Genomic DNA, 19,280 nt, shown 5'->3' with positions numbered 1-19,280 from the left:
CAGCAACAGCCCGCATGACCTTTTTTTCGATCACAAAGACAATAAATAGACAGTAAATAGAACCTGAGGCTCCAACAAGGTCATTGTTGGCATAGAGCTGATCAGCAGAAGGTTAGTGCAGTTCTCACGACTTTGTTGGATTAATTATTTCCAAACAGTCACTAAAAACCAGAGGAAAACTGCAATACCTTCAGAAAGTCTGGAGATGAATCAGAGAACACATTTCCAACCATTAATTTGGTCATTAAATTACTTTTCTTTTGTTTTGTCTATCCTAGGACCAGTTTAGATGTTTTATGGAGGAGTCAGGGTGAAGCACTAAGAATCCAGTTTGTCAAACAGTAAAATATGCTGCGTTCGCTTTGCTTTGTAAACGGTTCTGTGCGTTTATGGTGATCAGAGACGTCTCATCGTACGTCCAGGAGGAAAACTTTATCACCACCTTTTAGTTTTCATTTGGAATGAATCGTTCAGACGGAACCAGTGAAAACATTGTAACGCCTTTATTTCAACAACACATAACTTATGTGCAAAATGCAAATCCTCTTCATCTGTGAAGAGAGAGAGAAAGTTCACAGAAGAGCCTGGAAACGTCCAGGCAGACGCCGACTGACGGTCGACTCAAAGGAAGCAGCGGACGGATCTCCTGTAAAGCAGGCGAGTTCGTTTAACTCTCACCGAAGCGCTCTGCGGCCTCCTCCTTAAAAACCGGACCGACCGAGTCCAGATGGTGAGGCCGTGCCGCGAGCTCCATCCCCAGCAGCCCCCCCATCCCTCCGTCCAAGTCCCGGTGGAAGTCCCCCTCCTCCACCTTCACCTGCCCCGTCGGGACAAACGCTTCCCCCTCGTCGAATCCGAACCCGAACCCGTCCTCCAGGTCCGCCGGCGCCGGCGCCGTGTTGGTGGAGGCGAGCCTCTCACAGCGGGCCTGGTGCCTCAGGAAGCTGTCTCTCCAGATCACCTTCTTCCCGCACAGGCTGCACTCGTACGGCCGCAGCCCTCCGTGCGTCTTCAGGTGCTTCGTCAGGTGGTGCTTCATCTTGAAGGACTTTGTGCAGACGGGGCACCCGAAGGGGCGCAGGTTGAGGTGCTGCATCTTGACGTGTCGGTCGCGCATGCTCTTCAAGGTGTAGGCCTTCCCGCAGTGGCAGAAGTGGACCTTCCCCGTGTAGGCGGCGCCAGAAACGGACACCGAGGAGGACGAGGACGGCGTCGGAGGGGAGGGAGGAGGCTGAAATGGGGCAGAGGAGGAGCTGGGAGTCAGCGCGCCGCCCTGACCTCCGCTGGTGGACGGCCAGCTCAGGTCTGAGGCCCCCATGCCGAAGTCTGGGGACAGCAGGGGCCTCTGGGACACCTGCCCCGTCCCGTCCTCGATCTCGTCGTACGTGTCTCTGCTGTAGGAGACGAAACCTTCAAAGTCCACCTCGTCGTCCTCGTCGTCCTCCTCGCCTTCCAGACGTCTCTGGCCCTGCGGGGGCCAGGAGCCGCTCTGGAACTGGAGCCTGCCGGGGGCCGGACACGCCGGGCCCGGAGCTCCAGCCTCCGGTCCACAGTCAGGAAGATGAGGGATGTGAGAGGAAGGATCTTTGTCCCTCATCACCTCCACGCTCTGCCGGCCGGCGCCACGCCCGGCGTCCTCGCCGTGCTCTGAGACGCGTAGATCTGTTGGAGGGAAGAGAAGCTCGTGATTGGAGCCGAGGAGATCTAACCCTGACACTGAAAGGACGTCAGCTGGAGTTTATCTGAGGCTCTGGGTCCAAATTCGCCCGTGGTTTGATTTCTGGACTCCAGTCCTGGTCAAAAGTACCGATTCAGTTTCTGATTCTGCTTTTGTCCAGTTTAAGACTCCATCAACCAACGCAAAGATGCCCAGAAGGAAAATTATACAAGTTTACAGCATTTATGAGTCTAACTGCTGCTGCTGTGGTTGCATCGGTGGAAACCGGCTTCTGCTGGTTTAGGTGGCCTTCATACACAACGCTGTCTTTGTTTTCTGCTTTTATAAAGTAAAAAACATGGTAATAACGTGACGTCATTAACTGTCACACTCGTTCTTATGATCGCCTCGGGAAGAACCATGATGGGTTGAGACTTGACGTCTACCAGCATGGAGTCTAAGCCAAGGAGCTCGGTTCCCTGAACTGATGAATAGATGCTGAAGGGAGTGTGTTCGGGCTCGTTGTGCCGTTTCACACGGAGCTGAGCATACATGCACACCACACCTTTCAGATTTTTATGTGAAAAAACAACAAGAATTTGGCTCCTTTTTGTGTTAATCTGTCATGAGATGATGGGGAGCGAGCGTGGAAACGCTCCGGGGTGTGAATACTTACCCACGTGCGTGAAGCCTTCCCTCGTCGTCTCCTCTTCCTCTCCGACTCCTTCATCTGCTTCGGTCTCTCTCCTCGTGCTCCTCCTCCTGTCCTGCGTCTCGTCAGCTTCTCTGCCCTGTGGCGCTCCACGCTGTTGGAACCGGACCTTCTGCTTCAACGCCTCCGCGGCCAGAACCGCGCCGAGCTGCCGGCCGCTCTGGCCCGGTCCGTCGTGGCCGGGCGCGCCGGCTTTAGCGCCACCTGAGCTCCACTCCTCCTGGCAGCCGGAGGGATCCGCCCGCTCCACGTACCCCGGCAGGCCGTCCAGCTGGGAGTCAGCCGGGTTGTGTTCTGAAGACGGCCGGGTCCGACTCCACCTCGCCGCCTGCTGCGGCCGTCTCCACGTCGCCAGCGGAGGCAAGGCGTCCGGCTTCCTGTCCCGCCGCCGGCCTTCCCGCTCCGCATACAGGCACTCGGTGCTGCTGGGCGACTGCTGGCGGGACGCGGACCCGGCGCCGGCTGCCTCCGCCGGCGCCGCTTCGCCTGGCGGGCGCGGCCTCTTCAGGATCTCGGTGCATTTGTCCACGATGTGCCACATCTGCAGGAAGCTGGCCACGGTGACGTAGTTGACGATGTCGTCGTGGATGATGCTCAGCTGACCCGTGTAGGCAGAACTCAGGACGCTCTCAAAGGCGACCGGGTCCATGACGGAGGGGAGGGAGACGGTGGTGACGTTCTTCAGCAACACCTGAGAGGAGGAAGGACAACAGCATCTGGGTCATCGCTTCAGAACCGGACCCACAAAAGCTCTTAACCTGGTTCTGCTAACGGCGACAGAGGAAAGTAGCAGCACTTCTACATGATTTTACTCTAGTAAAAGTAAAAAGTAGTCAGCCAAGAAATGACTTAAGAGTAAAAAAGTATTCAGTTAGAAGGATACTCAAGTACTGAGTAACTAATCACAACGGCTGATGAGTTAATATTCTAAAACATGATGTAATTGGACAGAGAAAAGTAAAAGGTTTTGTGTAAACTCTGGTATTTTAAAGACAAAAATTATAAAATATACAAAGAATAACAATTACAAAACAACAAATTCAGGCAGAAGAAACACTTTTCTAAATCATTGTTTTTCAACATTAAACTTCTAAACCAACACTTCCAGCAGTTAAAATAAGATAAGATCGTCTTTATTGATCTCACAATGGAGAAATTCACTCGTCACATCGGCTCATACAAGAAGGTGCAGAGTAGGGAAGGTGCATTCAGTTATATACAGTGAATCTTCATATTAATGTATATTTAATTGTAATATTATATTTTTAATGTATATCCAGCATGTTAGAACAGTGCAAAATATCTCCAGTAACAATATCTACTGTTTACTGTTCATCTGACCTCCAAATGCCTCAATAATCTCAGCAGATAGAAAATAACATGAAAATAATAAAGCTGGTGTTTAAATAAGAAGTCTCACTTTAACGTAAACTCCAGGTTTTTATCTCTCTGATGCATTTTTGATTAAAACAAGTTTGTTCTTTATTCATAAAGAGCAGCGATACATGACTAATAATATAACTCAAGTAAAAGTAAAAAGGTACAGTGCAGTAAAACTACTCCTAAAAGTGCATTTTATTCAAAACACCCTTCAAGTATTTGTAACTGAGTAAATGTAACTAGTTACTACGCCTCTGCATCCCAGCCACAGTGATGGATCTCTCAGCAGCTTTTTAACATTTCAAATATTATAAATTAAGTTAATCTACGGTACACAACTGCAGTTAAAAAGCACCGAAATAAAGACTTGTGTTTCCATATATATATATATATATATATATATATATATATATATATATATATATATAAATAAAAATTTCAAACAGTTACTGAAGTAAATGTAATTAGTTACTGCCCACCTCTGGATAAAATGCGTTTCTAGTGTTGTGAATTCCTTCCTGACCCAAACAGACTGGTTAAATGTGAAGGAACCCACCTGGTCGTGGAAATAAGGCGAGGAGGCGGCCAGCACGCAGCGATGGGCTCTGAACACGTGGCCCTGGACCTGGATGGAAAGATCGCAGAGCCGGCCTTCCTCCCGCTGGCGGTTCAGATTGTCCAACACGGCAGCGCGGACCCCAGGAAAACACACCTGGACGGTGAGAGCGGGCGGAGCGCCGGAGTCACAGCAGCTCGGATCCATGATGACAGGAAAACTGCAACAGAAACAGAGCAAAAGCAAAGATCTCACATCGAACTGAAATCTGTGGCTTTAAAAAGTTTATGCAGAACAAAATGTAAATTAAAAAAAAATGCATTATTTTTTATGTTTGACTTTTGTTGCTTAACTGAATATTTTCTCTGGTTGCCTTTATGGTAAAAAATCAAATGTGTGTGAATAATTACTCTGGAGCTTTAAATGAGTATAATTATGGAAAAAGGTGAGTTTTCAGATTTAAAATTTTTAAAACAAAAATTAGGAGGAGAAAGAACAAAGATGGCAGCAGGACTGAGGTTAGCAGAGCTGCTCCTGGAGGAAGGACCAGAGATGATGGAGGAAGCATGGTGAAGGAAACCAAACACCGTAGATCAGCTCAGACAGCTCATACCAACAAAAATGAGGGTTTGTTTGTCTTTAAATTTAACGGCTGGCCACTAAACTACAAAAGTATTTTAGAGTCAAATAAGAGTCCATCTGTCCCACAGCAGAAGCTCGGTCCAAACAGGCTCATCAGCAGAACAATGATCCCAAACACAGCCATATTTCTACAACAGAATGACTGCAGAGAAACAGCTGTTGCAATGGCCTAGTCAAAGTCCAGATCACAGCCTGGAATGCTGTGGTTTCGACCTTCAGAAACAAATGCCTGCAGACTCTCGTGAACTGGACCAACGTCAGACAGAGTGGACCAGAACGTCTCTACCGATACAGACTGGCAGGAAACCCCCTGCTGAGAGTCATTGGTGCTGAAGGAGGTTCTAGCTGCAGGTGGGTCAGGGAACGGACACGTCACACAGGTGACCTGAGCGTAAATAACTCATTCCTACAGCTGTGAACCATCAAAGCTGCATAAACCCCTAAAATATTAGGTCTGACCGAAGCTTTAGATTAATTCACTGCCGTTTTTGCTTCTCCGAGAGTCTGAGGAAGTTGAATCGTCTGTTTTATTTATTTACAGTCTGTTTCTGCCTGCTCCCACTTCCTGCTTCATGCTAACCCGTTAGCTGCTAGCTCTTAGCTTCGTTTTTGTGACGTTACCGTAGACGTTTCCTCCTCTTTGCGGTTGCCGGTTGAATGCCTGGTTATTCCCAGCGTGACATCGCGACTCCTTTATTCCAGGTGTGAACTACCGCCGCCGGTTTGGGACAAAATAGGACAAGCTAGACCTGCTGAAGCTAATGCTGCTTTCAGGGGGACTCGGGAACAGAACGATAACGTTTTCCTCACGTAACTCCGTTGTTGCCTTAACAACAGGGAATAATTTTACTACATACAGTTTTAAGTGAGAAAAAAATCAGCTAAATAGCGGCATGAAAGAATGTAGCGTTGAAAAAAACGCACAAGCATCGTTGCTTCCTTTGATCAAACTTGACGTAAAATGTAGCCTACTTAAAGCTAACTACCTATTTATGTGACTCAAACTACATAAATATATTTATACTGAAACTTAACAGAATTCTGTAATTACTATTGTTACTTCAGTGCTGCTTTTTTAAAATGTTTTCTTTAAGTCAACATCAAAACTTCCTAGTTTCCAGGAGCACGTGAACGCACCCTAGCGGTAAAGCAGCTTCTCCATCCTGTCAGCGGAGGTTTGGGGAGAAACTGACCTCATTATGGAGGACAGAAACGGACGGAATTAAAAATAAAAGCAGGAATATGTGGTCAAAAAAATAAACCAATACACTTAAAATTTAACAATGGATTTAAGAAATTAGAAATTATTTCATTTTCATATAAATGTGCATTTATTAATATGCCTTTGATAAAAATATCCTATTTATTTTACCTCGTGTTTTATAATTTATTTGACCTTTTCTCAGTTTTATTTCTCTGTTTTATTTCCAAAACAGTGTTCATCTAAGTGTTTGATTTTAGTTTGACTGTTGGTTATGGGTTTAAAACACATTGCTTCAAGTCCAAGGTAAAATTTCCGTCCACAGTCAATGCAGACATCGATCAGGTCATTTTGGAGCACTTCCTTCCTGCAAACTGTATGGATGCTGGTTTCATTTCCCAGCAGGACTTGGTACCGACCCTTGTGTACACAAGGTACCAGAAGCTGGTCCAATAACCGGTGGTACCGTGCTTGATTGGTCAGCAAACTGGCCTGACCAGAACCCAGTAAACCCTATAGAAATTTATCCAAATTCGTATTTGATATTTTCATACCAGACCTGGAAAACACAGAAATGATTTTCAGACTGAAGGAAGCTTTTTTTATCTACCAGAAATATTGTTGCTTCATGATTACACATATATAGAAAATACGTTTCAGTGAAGCTTTATGGGTCTGGTTTCTTTAAAAAATATATATAGGGAAGCAGTTTTAATGCGTTTCTGGGAACGTCTGGCCGTTTGGGTCCAGTAGGGTCACGGGTTTGGTCCAACAGGGATGGAGAAGATTTCAAACATGCTTCGACCGTCCTTAAAAACGTTTATGCGTCTCTAAAAGTGTAGAAAAGAACAACTTCCCTGCATATTTACGTGCAGCTCAGACACCTTGAGCTCATTTGAAGCTTTTATTCTGGTTCTGGTCGTGATGATGACCACCGGATGAGTTCAGGAAATAACCAGAGTGTAGTTTGGGGAAAGGAAATTATCTAAAAAAGAGGGAAAGTGTCGTTAAGGGGAATTTATCTGGAACCTGATTGGTGCTCGTTCATAACATGGAGACTAGATGATTCTCCAGGAGCTGTTTGGGATTTTTATTTTATTTTTTTAAAACAATCTTTTATTATTTTTTCAGACAATTAGTAAAATGTCCTTTTAAAGCCCCAGATTAAAGAGGCAGGTGATGATCACAGCCAGCCTCCGCAGGAATCCGGATCATTGGACCAGCCCGTCCGGACCTGCTGGAGTTAAATTAAAGGCACAGTACGCGCTAAAAATAACCCACGTCTGCGTCTCAGATGTGCCATCCTTTATTTCTCCTCAGCGCCGCGAAAACCGTCCGTGGGAGCCTCGCGGCGGTCCAATGTCACACCTGAGCTCGTGCCGGTCCGGTTAGAAACCAACCCCGCGCGCTCGGTCGCTCGGCGCGCCACCTGCTCGCGCGCACGGCGAGGCCGTTTTACCGCAGTGCCTCTGCAGCATCCTGCGCGACATCCCAGCGGCAGCCAGCCTTCCTCCGCGGCCTGTGTGCGATGCCAGCGCGGCCGAGCCGTCGCCTCCAGCAGCAGGGGGTCCTCGGGTAGGTCCACGGCGCCACATCCAGCCGCCATCCCCGGCCAGGACACCGCGTCTCTCCCGCAGAAAGCCGCCGGAGACGAGGCCTGGGATCCAGCACAGCGGGCTCTCTTCCTCTGATCCCCTCCAGGATCGTTCCCATCAGACCCCTCTGCGGTCTGTATTTAACCCCGGTAGCATCAATAGGTAGCCGTCAAACCCTGCAGAGCGCGCACAGGATCTGTTTATGCACTGGCATGTGAGTGTTGCAGAGTAATCAGTAGCTGTGGCATGTTGCACATTTAAAGGCGCGTTTCTCGCTGTCAGCGTGGTTTTCTTTGGCTTTAACGACCCTCTGACACCTCAGGGACAACTCGGAGCTCAGGGCGAGGAAGCTGGAGGACACTGTGAGGCTGGCAGGCTTTCATTTTTGGGTGATCGGTTAACAAAAACGGGAGAACCTGAGTACAAGCAGCAATAAAAAAAAAAAAAAAACACAGCAACCAACAGGAAGCGTTTGCAGGTTTGAGCCAAAGAGCAGAAGGCGCACTAACATTTGAGCCAGAGGATTCAACCAGAAGGCCGGTTTTTACACATCTACAGTTTGCACTGTCCCCAGCTGCTGCAGTAGCTGCAAGGCACCCTGCCTGCACCGCATTTAAAGTCATCAGAAAAGCTTTGTTCTGCAAAGCAAACAGCAAGTAGGTAGAGGTTAAAGGTGCTGAGCTCCGGGCATCATGGCAGCCGTACCCACGCTGCTGCTCGTCTCTCTGCTCTGCGGCCTGTTCGGTGAGTTCTGCTGCGTCCTGCGCCTCCTCCACAGTCTGTCCCCCACGTCCTGTCAACCTGCAGGGAGTCCTGTCTTTGTCTCTCTCCTGTAAACAGCGTACCGGTGTGACGGCGCCTGTGCCGAGGTGGACTCTGACACCGAGGCCGTGGCGGGCCGAGGCTTCAAACTGGGCTGCATCTCCTGCAAGAGGCGGAGCGAGGTGGAGGGATCGGCCACCATCGAGTGGCACTTCAAGCCTGATGGGGAGTCCGACTTTCTTCATGTGAGCTCAGATCTCTGGGTATTTTTAGCTCTAAGGGAGAAAGGAAGCAGCCAGCAGGGAGAAAACTTACACAAGATGTTTAGAAGTGATGATTTCTTTCTGTTTTCCACCCAAACCACCAGAACTTCCTGTAAACACTCTCAAAGTCCCCGAAGCGTTTTTAGTTTGTTTTAATAACTTAACGATGACCTCTGATTCAGAGAAAGGCTCCTAAACTCTGTCCTCCACCATCAGAACGTCTCCACAGTTCTCCTGGAGTTTTAACGCCTCTGTCAGCAAAAGCTTTTTAAGATGTAGGCATCAGGTGCAGCCAGAGTCCATCCCACTCGTCAAAATTACCCTGAACATGGATCAGGGCTGGGCGACATGGACCTAAAATCAAACCACCATGTTTTGCAATATTTATATTTGGGATAATGATTAAAATGATGATTAAAAAAAAGTATTTAGAACTTATTTTCAGTCTTTTTAGGTGACTGCATGGCTGGACCTGCATGTCACTGCAGTCAAAACCCAACAAACCCAAAAACTGCTCCTAAAAAAACAGATTTTCAATCTTCAGAACATCGGCTACAAAGAATTGAGATTTTTTTTTTATCACTAAACTGCACACGGTATCTATTTAGCATTTTCTCACATTTTCTATTTAATTATCAGGTTAATTATTGATTATCATGATAAATCCCACCAATACTGTCAGTTTTTGTGGGTTTCAGATGTGATTGATTGGGATCTTTCTTTGTCGCCATAAATTAAAATGATAATTTTTGACGATTACAATAAACGATAAGATAAATGCTCATCCCTGGTTATTATGTTTCAGCACTATTATGTTTAAAGGACACAGAAAAAAAACGAGTCCGGCTTCTGCCTAAGCATTAGAAAGGTGAAAGATGGCAACTGTCCTGGTGAAATTGATGGTTTGGGTTAATTAACTGAGCAAACAGCCCAACCTTAGAGGACCACATTAAAACTGTTCCCAGTCTATAGAGCTGTTCAGAGAATAAAAATGATGAAATCTGAGGGAGAAAGTGAATTTACCACTAAAATCCAATAATGTCTCCTAACGTTTCCCATGTCTGTATCAGTTTAGCTCTCTATCAGAGCAGCACTGACTAACCTCCACCTGTGCTGAACACCAGATCTATAGCTACAATGAAAACGGCCCCACCATCGAGAACGAAGTCTTTATGGACCGCATCGACTGGAACGGCAGCAAGAGGAGCAACGACATCCAGGACGCCTCCATCTACCTGTTCAACGTCACCTTCAACGACTCGGGCACCTACCGCTGCATCATCGACCGCATCCTCACCTACGAAAACTACGAGCACAACGACATCATCAACAAGTTGGTGCACCTGACCGTGGTGGCCAAAGGTACGATGGCGTCCGCTTTAATGGTGGGGTCTGTCAGGCAGGAAGTGTTCGGCGTCGCGCTCCGGAAAAAACCCGTTCATGTTTAATCCAAAATCAGCAAAAAGATCGTGATGGTGTTGAGATTAGTCCTTGCAATAGTTTGTTACTTTAGGGCAGGAGTGTTCAAAGTATGCAGTCTCTCACGATAAGTGTAGATTTATGGTGCAAATTTAGCCCTCCAGAGCAGGCGTTAGATACGTACTGAGATATATACTGAAGATATTAAAAGGGGGACAGACTCTTTAAAGTTTGATGCAGCATTATCCGATAAAGATCTACTGTAATGGAACCCTCTTTTGGAGTGGAGAACTTAGTTAGATTAAACTCAAATGTTATTAAAAAATGTGAGGAAATACTGTTGATTCTTCACAATCAATGCCATATGTCAGCACAAGGTCTAAAGTATGAAGCCAAGAGTGCGTCGGTTTATGCACATTTTGAGGAAAACCAATTGAATATAGGATAGTTTTAAAGGCTACACTAAGGTTATCACATTCTGTGTCAACATGGATGTTAAAATTACCCACTATAATAACCTTATCAGTGTTTATCACCAAATCAGATAAGAAGTCTGACAACTGATCCAAAAACTGAGTGTAAGGGCCTGGTGGACGATACAAAACAACAAACAGAAGAGGTTTTATTGCTTTGCAGTTTGGATGAGGGAAACTGAGGGTTAAATGTTCAAAAGAACTGTAATTATTAGTTGGCCTGGGACTAATTAATAAATCAGACTGAAAGATGGTTGCCACTCCTCCTCCTCTTCCCACAGATCTGGGAATGTGGAAATTTGAATAATTGGAGGGAGTTGACTCATTTATACTAACGTAGTCCTCTTGTAGCCAGGTTTCTGTGAGACAAAACAAATCAATCTGATTATCAGAAATCAATTCATTAACTAATTGTTTTATGTTTTGGTTCAAGGTGTAAGCCCTATTGATTTTTTATTAGATTTTTATGGTTTGTTCCTTTTAGATCAGTTTTTGATCTGTTAAGTTTTGGCCGTGGGACAGACACCGTCTCAATAGGATAATGGATGGGTAACAGTACAGAAGCTGCAGAGAGGTGTGTTAAACTACGGCTCTGCTTCCTGGTCTGTCAGCATTTAGGAGAACTGAGGTTTTATTAAAATATTGCATGTTTAAGCAGTTGAAAATGAAAACATTTAACAATAGAAATATTAAATCTTTTTATAATAAAAGTGCCACTCAGTGGAGCAGCCTTGCATCACGAAGGGTTTAAATCCCAGCCTCAGGTCTGCAGGGAGTCTGCATGTTCTCCCTGTGCATGCATTGATTCTCCCACGGTCCCAAAACGTGACGTTAGGTTACTTAGTCTCTCTAAAGTGCCCTTAGGTGTGAGTGAAATAAAAAAAAAAAAAAGTAATTAAATAAACTTTTATGTGTCCTGTCAGTACTTTCAACTTGGCTCCTGTAGCAAAATAAATGGACAGCGCTGCTTTAGGAGACAATTGCAAAAGTCCATCCTCCTCGCTGTGTGCCAGCAGCAGAACACAAGCGTCCTAATGGATGCAGATTTGAGCTTAGCCTGATCAGCCGCTTGGCTCAAACATTCACTGTTTCCCCGAGTCAGCAAGGTGATTTTTGCTGATTCATGAAGTACATCCTGGGTGCGCACAGCGGTTTGTCTGAGGCATGCGTCTTTTTTATTTCTAAGTGGCTGTTTCCCCGCAGCAGACGGTAGTCAGAGCGGATCAGGAAGTAAAGCTAACAGCTGCTCAGAGCAGGAGCCAATCAGGAGTGGATTTACAGCATCAGAAACTAACTGAAAACGTTGCTGCGTAGGGGGAGTCCTGATGGAGTATTAGCTGGCAGAAATCATAGATCTGTGTGCTTCTTAGTTTCAGATTCATTGCTGGAAAAGAGGCAAATGCTGCAAAGTCTCTAAACTTTTTCTAGACCTTTTTGTCCCGCAGGGTGAAATGAAGTGGAAAGTACAGGCGGGTCACAAAGCGGGTCAGCGCTTTGGGTGGTCAACATGACTGGAAAAGCGCTATATAAGTTCAGTCCATTTACCATTTACCATTTACAAACATTTATCGTCAATAATATCAGATCATGTTTTGTATAAAATCTCAGATTCTTTTTTTTTTTTGGAACGCACATTTTAAAGATATAGACAGTTCTTATAGAAAAGTGATTGTACATCACTGCAGGTCCAAGACAGAGGCACTTATGGGTTCAGTTATTTGGGTTTAGTTGGTCTAGTTAAAGGTTCTAGCTCAGCAACAAGAACAGAAGATGGGTCAGTTTTTGTTAAATGCTCTCAAGTAAAAGTTGCAGGATGTTTGTGGTCATATACCTTCGTTTAAAATGTTTGTAATCTATCAGTGAAAATCTAGCCGGAGTGAGCGTGTTTTGCCAGGTCTGCTCTCCTGAAAAACGTGGAATAGCCACAAAATACGAAGTATTGTCACAATTTGCATCCTTAATATGTTTTAATCCTACATTTTTTTTGGCCTATTGATTTACACTGGCGTGTAACCAAGTCATGTGACCATCAAGTTTCTCCCAGTGGACAAAAAAGGAACAAAAATGGCTGCCAGTCCTCATACTTTATGTGGAAAACTCAACATTTAAGGAAAGTTTCGATGACATTTCTAGCAGGAACTGTGAAGATTCTCATTATCTTTGCTCAGGGAATGTAGACAATCTTTCCTTCATTGGTTTTCTCAAAGATTTAGGAGTCTTCTCCTAAAAAATCGCCAGTGTTATGTTTACCGTCGTTAAGGTGGTTGCTATGGATACTGCTGTTGCCATGGATACTGCTGTTGCCATGGCAGGGCTGCGTTCCATTTAGTCTGTGATCAGCGGCTGTGTTTTCAGCGGGAAATGCAACGTTTTAATGTAATTCTATACATTTTGAGGACCTTTTCTAGCAAAAGTATGCATAATATTTTCTTAATCTTGGTTCAGGTCGGTTAGAGGATATTTATTGATTAGTAGTTTCGCTAACCCTAACGCTGTTGCAATGGAGGCTGCTATGTTGTGTTTCCTCTTCAAAATGATTATTGAAAATTATAATAAATCCAGAGCAACATTCTGTTCACAAGTCACTGGTGATTTGATTGAATCGGACTTTGGAAAGAGCCTTGAGGTGACGTGTGTTGTGAATTGGCGCTATAAAAATAAAATTGAACTGAATTAACTTTTCCTTTGAGATCAGTAAAGCATGTTTTAATTTTGAATAAAGTACGGGGAATGTTGGACATTTTTATTCTCTCCTCTGGGGAAAACTTGATAGCCACGTTACCTGATTGCAGCCAATGTGAATGAATCGGCCAAATGAACCGTAGGACTGAATCGTCTTAAGGGGCCAAACTGTGACACTGCTACGTTTCCCCCTGTGGACGAACCTGGCTATTACATTTCAGCCGGACTGGCTTGTGTCCCAACAGTCCCTCTGATGAGGCTGTCAGCTCACACGTCTTCAGGGACAGAGACTTTTTCCATGATGCTGGACGCGATGCCGGCACGGGTCCCTCAGGTCTTCCCTTTCCACTCGGCTCCCAGGAGACATCAGGACAGACTGCTAGCAGCCGCCGCCTGTAAACAATCGGACCGCAGTCGGCCTTTATGAACACACGTTAGGAGGGAAACCACCGCTGTCCAGAGAAGCAACAAAGGAAGGATTAAATAAAACAGATGTTTGACTATTAGACAACTGAGCTAACAACTAGCTAACTAGCAACATAAACATTTAAATGAGTACAAGATGAAGTTTTGACCGTTATTAAGATTGAAATACCAGTCCCATTCTGTATTTTAGATAAATAGCCTAAATAAAATGTACCGCTCAGAAAGGGAGCAACACTCTCTCTCTCCACGGACAGAACCGGGGGATAGTGGGGAGAAAAAACCAGAGGAAACATCTAGCAGAAGTTTCCTGTGACGCGTCTGTGTGACCTCTTTGGTTTCTGTGCGTCCTGCTTGCAGCCACCAGAACCACAGCTTCCATCGTGTCAGAGGTGATGATGTACGTGTCCATCATCGGGCTGCAGGTCTGGCTCCTCATAGAGATGATCTACTGCTACAGAAAGATCGCCGCCGCCGGGGAGGAAGCGTTACGAGAGGCAGCGTGAGTGTTGCCGCCTCAGCGCTTCGGTCTGGAGAAAATTCTGCTCATTCTGGGAGGTTATTGTTGGAGGTGGAATTTTTCCAAAACGTCTGAACCACAGGTTGTCTTTAAGCCGATTGTTAAACAAATGAAGTCAGAGCAACAACAGAAAACAGCAGCTTGCATGAAAACCTAAATTTTAGTCATGCACGGGGCCGGCTAAAGGTTGTATGGGGTCTTACGTCGCATCAGGTTTTGGGCTCCTCTCCCTGTTACATCAGCACCTCAATTTCAATCCAGATTTGGTTAAATATGGGAAAGAGGGCTGACTTTAATTGGCTGAGCTTAAAGTGTAAATCACCTCTGTACCAGAGCCTCACTCTTCCCAATCTCATATCTGAAAAATGTGCAGAGGGGAGGCGGAGCCCGGTGAACCAGGAAACATGCATGGGTGAGGGCTGGGCTACTAGTAAAAGCTAAATTAAAGCTAAATAAACTAGCTAAATGCTAAACTAAAAAAATCACTAACCTGAATCATCAACAGGAGGAACACAAAACTCACTGTTCAAACTCCAACTCGCTACGGAGGCACAGGACGGAGCTGCTTCTATACTCCACAGCGGCAGAGCTGCTGACACGACACTTTCTCCAAATGATGTCACAAAAACCTTTGAACCAATAGCAATATTGATTCAGAATTCAATGCAATACCACCGTTTAACCTCAGGAGGGCGCCACATTGACAGCTTTACACACAAAATCAGGATTTCAACAGATATGCAATAATTTGTCAGATTAATCACCAGGATATGTAGACAGCACTATAAGACAACAATGTTAACAGTTTATTGGCAAAAAATAGTTGCTTTGGGGGTGAGTAACCCTTTAAAATCAATCAGGGATAATTGGTTAATAGAGGGGCCACAAAGGAAAGATCAAATTTGTAGCTCAGATTATTTGTTGCATTTTTACTGTAATCTATTCAACTCCTTCGAATATTAAATAGATGTTTCAAAGAACTTAAAATCTTTTAATTTGTCGCTGCTGAACCAGTCAGATCAAATTTAACTGTATTATCACTCATACAATTATACAAATTTTAGATCTCTGGTCTGACTTAAAATCAGTGTGAGGGCCACCAGGTTTTAGGGGACTAGGGCCCGCAAAGTTTCATGTTTGGGGCCGGCCCTGGTCCTTCCTCCCCATGTTTCATGACGTTTCCATGGCAACTACATTTTACACAAAGGTCCAATTAAAGTTCTGTTAAAAAGATTCTTAAATCCAGTCAGATTAACTCAATCACATTTTATATCTGTGGGATTTTGTTCTTTAATAATAAAACTATTTTCTCAGGAACAAAAATATATTTGAACCTGAATTATTTTATTGTTTCATCCAGTTTAACATACTTAGTTATTTCTTTTTCTTTCTTTTTGTTCATATTTACTTCCCATGTTTTACTTTGATTTATTTGAGTTTGGACCATAATGTTTCTAAATTTGCACGCTTGATTGATATGCTTTGAAGCTTGATGTGTCTCTTTAAAAAGGCCCAAAGAAAGAAAACATAAGTTTTTAATTTATTTAAAAAATAAATGGTCAGAAAATGGATGGATGGATAGTCATCATTTATTTTTGTCCATAACTAAATATTAAAATATTGAGAAACTATTTTTCAAGGCCTGTGGCTGTTGCTGATTATTACCGGTGTTGCATTTATTTGTATATTTAGGCCAAAGTAAAACGAAAATGAAAAGATGGACATGTTGTCAGTCTGAACTGGAGCTGCAGGTCTGCTGCAGAGGAATTTAAAACCAAGTAGTGAAGAAAAAAGTTGAATTTTGTCTAATTCTGGCTGATTTTCTTAAGGTTTTTTCAAAAAGGAAACCATATAAGGTCCAGAACCACCCCTTGTGATTTTATCCTCCCTCTAATTAATCTCTCCTCACTTTCCTCTATGATTCGTCTCTCCCTAATTAAAACCCATCTTTCCTGCTGCGTGTTATTTCACCATGTTCTGCCGTGTTTGTGGCATGAAGCGTTTTCATCGTCTGCTGAGGTCTAACGGTCTGTTTCTTTGTTTTTTCCTGCAGGAACGCTGAATATTTAGCGATAGCTTCGGAGAGTAAAGACAACTGTGCGGGTGTGCAGGTCGGAGAATAGCACAGGTGAGACTTTATCCTGAAAGTTCACACACCTGCAATATCAACTCACACCCTTCTGGTCATCAAATGCAAAAAAAACTCAAAGGGTTTTCAGCAGTTTTTACACCTATAATATAAATAAATGCTGCACATGATGTAAACCATCAGGATTTGTTCAACGGTTCCTTATTTTCTGTATTGTATTGTATTGTATTGTTCAGTTGTAATATTATAAATATAATTTTAAATATGACATATTTATGTAGTATCGTCAGCTTTCTGAACACTTTTTGCCGATTCAGAGAAATAAAACCAAACAACGTCCCTCCTCTACATATCTGTTATAAAAAAGAACATAAATTAGACTTTTAGTCCTCAGCTTTTATCATTTCCAGCTTCTTTGAAAAATATATAAAAAGTTTCCATAATAAAAAGTCCCGTTCCAAAAAGTTTAAAACTTTTCTTGGTTCTTATTTGGAAAGTTTTCTGTTTCTTCTCATGAGGTTAACGTCCATCCATTCCTGCATTTCTGGAGCACTTGTTGAAGTGGAGAAATTTAACCTTAGAAGGGACTTTGGTTTAATTTTGATCTGGTCAGAAGGATCGAAGAGCCGAGGACCTTCTGGTTCTCATGTTTCTCCCTCAGCAGCGTCTGACGAGCCACAAGTGCAGCAGTCTGAGCCTCAGCCCTCAGTCCTATTTAATCTCCGGACACATTAGAGGCACTATCACATGACCTAATGCATTGATTATTTTACAGTTTTTATAGATTGCTTTGATGCAGCAGTCAACTCAAAACCCACATTTTTCAAAACAGTTAACGCAGAGGCCTAAACAGTGGCACCAATGGTCAAAATTAAACATTTTGTTTGCAAAAGGCTCCAACTCTGCCAAAACATTTAACATATGATCCAAAAGCACATTTTGCCCTCAAACAACACAACCTGCACACAAATGTTTGAGCCCTTCCAATCATTCGTTACACAAGGGGCAACAAAATACAAAATACCGCACTCAATGTGAATCAGTGCAGCATTGCTGGTCATTGTAGCCAATGACTGTACGCAGCTTACATGTCAGTGTCATTTGTAATCAAATGTGCCTTTTTGCAAAAAATGGATCCAGAAGCAAATATGTTGTGATGCAAATTTTATTGATTCTTCATTCATTTTTTCCAGATAAACAAATGAAATATTCCAAAAAATGAAAGATTCCAACAGAAAATACTAGGGCTGTTTGTTCCTTCTAGTCCATTCTGTCCTGACGAATAGGCCACATGGCCTCATCTACGTCACATTCAATATTTTCCCTTGCACCTAGGGAAAAATCTTCTTGCATGCCTAATCCATCCTTGACATGCCTCTGCATCTACATCTTGTGCAGCAGCAGTCATTGCATTGAGTAAGGGCATCTGCTCATAGGGAAGGTGATCATATACTTTCCATCACCATGCACTGAAGAATAGATAGAGATGAATATACTGTATAGCAGCAATACCTGCTGTCCCGTCGAAAAACTCTTACAATGGATGCAACCTTGTTTCTATTGAGAAAAGTTTGGACTCTTTGTCCCGCCCTTCTAAGTGAAAGGCCATGATTTACCACATGATCAATCGTAGTTTCCCAAATTTCATCTGTAACTTCAGCCCTTCCAGCTACACTGCCACCTCACACATGGATTCCTCTTCCTCATAATATTCTTCCCCTGACCCATCTACCTCTTACTCTGACTCTCATCTGCCTTATGTTGACCATCCATGCTTGCAAAGAACAACACACAACATGGCACCTTTTACGCAAAGCTTGCAAACTGACTGCAAATTGAAAAATTGTGTAAAGAAGTGTCAATCAGGTGCCTCAGTGATTTCATTCTGAGCAAGAAGTTTCTAAGAGCTTGGAACATATAGTTTCTGTTTTGCTACCACAGCTAAAGCAATGGAGCTTGGACTGCTTGAATGACATCTGCGTTAACTGTTTTGCAAAAGGGTGGGGAAAATGAGTCAAACCAATGAAAATGGGTTAACTCATTTGCAAGAGGTGTCTTTTGCTCTGCAGAGATGGTGATGCTGAAAACTAAGAGGTTGCCAGTTTCTTCAAACAGGTCAAAGCAACCAATAAAAACTGTAAATGTGGTCATTTGCTCAGAAACAGTGAAGCCTGGGGCAGCAGCGCCCTCTGCAGGTGCATCATGGACATGCAGCAGCTTTTATTAGTCTCCTCCTGAAGGACAGTTTTATGTTTCTCAGCACAAACAAAACGCAGCAGTTAGTTTTTGTCCTTCATCAGGAGGAACCAACGAGTCAAAACTTCCTGGCTTCTCAGCAGCAGCCGGCGCTGAAGGTGTCGCAGGCCGAAATGCAGGAATGGTGGACATTAACAGATCATTTTCTAGAAAAAAAGAACCCTGCATTGGTGCATAAAGTTAATTAGAGCAAGCAGCAGCTTCTCTCTAAGAATAAAACCTGAGCTTTGGGAATTATCCCCGTTTTAACGTCTCCCGCCTTCGTCCTCAGGCTTCCTTCCTGGATTGAACTCTTCCCTCCAAGCGCCGACCTGCATGACAACATCCCGGCCGAAACCCTGCTCTTCATCTCGAGCCTCTGTTTCACCTCCTCCTCCTCCTCCTGGCCCGCCTCCAATGGACCCGATGTACAAAGACAGCATGGAACCAGCACTGTATATAGTCTTGTGCTTGTTGAAGCATGTCGTGCACTCGTGTTATGCATTAACGTCCACAGGTCCACGCGTCGTCACACCAGAGAGCTTTTTACCGAGCCATCCGCCGAGGGAGGATAGAGACACGTTCTGTACGGATAGTCACTGATTTCTAAGCTTCCAGTTTGACCCATAGTTCTACACTCACATGTAATTAAAGGTGGTAATAAGAACCTC

General features: G+C 44.1%; 2 protein-coding genes across 4 annotated transcripts; one reads left to right on the top strand and one right to left on the bottom strand.

The window, feature by feature from the left end:
• Positions 1-488: 488 nt before the first annotated feature.
• On the bottom strand, positions 489-6,065 carry zbtb22a (zinc finger and BTB domain containing 22a). 2 transcript variants are annotated; one of them, XM_036145662.1, is made up of 4 exons: positions 5,574-6,065; positions 4,306-4,525; positions 2,334-3,060; positions 489-1,662 (listed from the first exon to the last, which is right to left on the bottom strand). In XM_036145662.1, the coding sequence occupies exons 2-4, from the start codon at positions 4,510-4,512 to the stop codon at positions 668-670; spliced, it is 1,929 nt and encodes a 642-aa protein (XP_036001555.1). In that variant the 5' UTR covers positions 4,513-4,525; positions 5,574-6,065; the 3' UTR covers positions 489-667. The 2 variants fall into 2 exon arrangements, with proteins under 2 accessions (XP_036001555.1, XP_012706994.2); XM_012851540.3 differs by having other exon boundaries at positions 5,569-6,064.
• Positions 6,066-7,368: 1,303 nt separating this feature from the next.
• scn1bb (sodium channel, voltage-gated, type I, beta b) lies at positions 7,369-19,280 on the top strand. Of its 2 annotated transcripts, XM_021310044.2 has the most exons (7): positions 7,369-7,957; positions 8,066-8,487; positions 8,584-8,750; positions 9,893-10,130; positions 14,126-14,267; positions 16,339-16,413; positions 18,902-19,280. In XM_021310044.2, exons 2-6 carry the CDS (start codon positions 8,436-8,438, stop codon positions 16,406-16,408), a joined length of 669 nt encoding a protein of 222 aa, XP_021165719.2. In that variant the 5' UTR covers positions 7,369-7,957; positions 8,066-8,435; the 3' UTR covers positions 16,409-16,413; positions 18,902-19,280. The 2 variants fall into 2 exon arrangements, with proteins under 2 accessions (XP_021165719.2, XP_012707019.2); XM_012851565.3 differs by having other exon boundaries at positions 7,369-8,487.

Source organism: Fundulus heteroclitus, chromosome 13, assembly GCF_011125445.2.
Source record: "Fundulus heteroclitus isolate FHET01 chromosome 13, MU-UCD_Fhet_4.1, whole genome shotgun sequence".
Taxonomy (NCBI): domain Eukaryota; kingdom Metazoa; phylum Chordata; class Actinopteri; order Cyprinodontiformes; family Fundulidae; genus Fundulus; species Fundulus heteroclitus.
This window is presented reverse-complemented; position numbering and strand designations above follow the sequence as displayed.

What these genes read in the sequence shown, in the direction of transcription:
- scn1bb (XM_021310044.2), top strand. Translation starts at nt 8,436, where the DNA reads ATGGCAGCCGTACCCACGCTGCTGCTCGTCTCTCTGCTCTGCGGCCTG. An exon ending in TCTGCTCTGCGGCCTGTTCG is followed by an intron (nt 8,488 to 8,583) that starts GTGAGTTCTGCT and finishes TCCTGTAAACAG; the next exon opens with CGTACCGGTGTGACGGCGCC. An exon ending in GAAGCGTTACGAGAGGCAGC is followed by an intron (nt 14,268 to 16,338) that starts GTGAGTGTTGCC and finishes TTTTTCCTGCAG; the next exon opens with GAACGCTGAATATTTAGCGA.
- zbtb22a (XM_036145662.1), bottom strand. Translation starts at nt 4,512, where the DNA reads ATGGATCCGAGCTGCTGTGACTCCGGCGCTCCGCCCGCTCTCACCGTC. An exon ending in CGCCTTATTTCCACGACCAG is followed by an intron (nt 3,061 to 4,305) that starts GTGGGTTCCTTC and finishes TCCTCCTCTCAG; the next exon opens with GTGTTGCTGAAGAACGTCAC. An exon ending in GGAAGGCTTCACGCACGTGG is followed by an intron (nt 1,663 to 2,333) that starts GTAAGTATTCAC and finishes TCCCTCCAACAG; the next exon opens with ATCTACGCGTCTCAGAGCAC.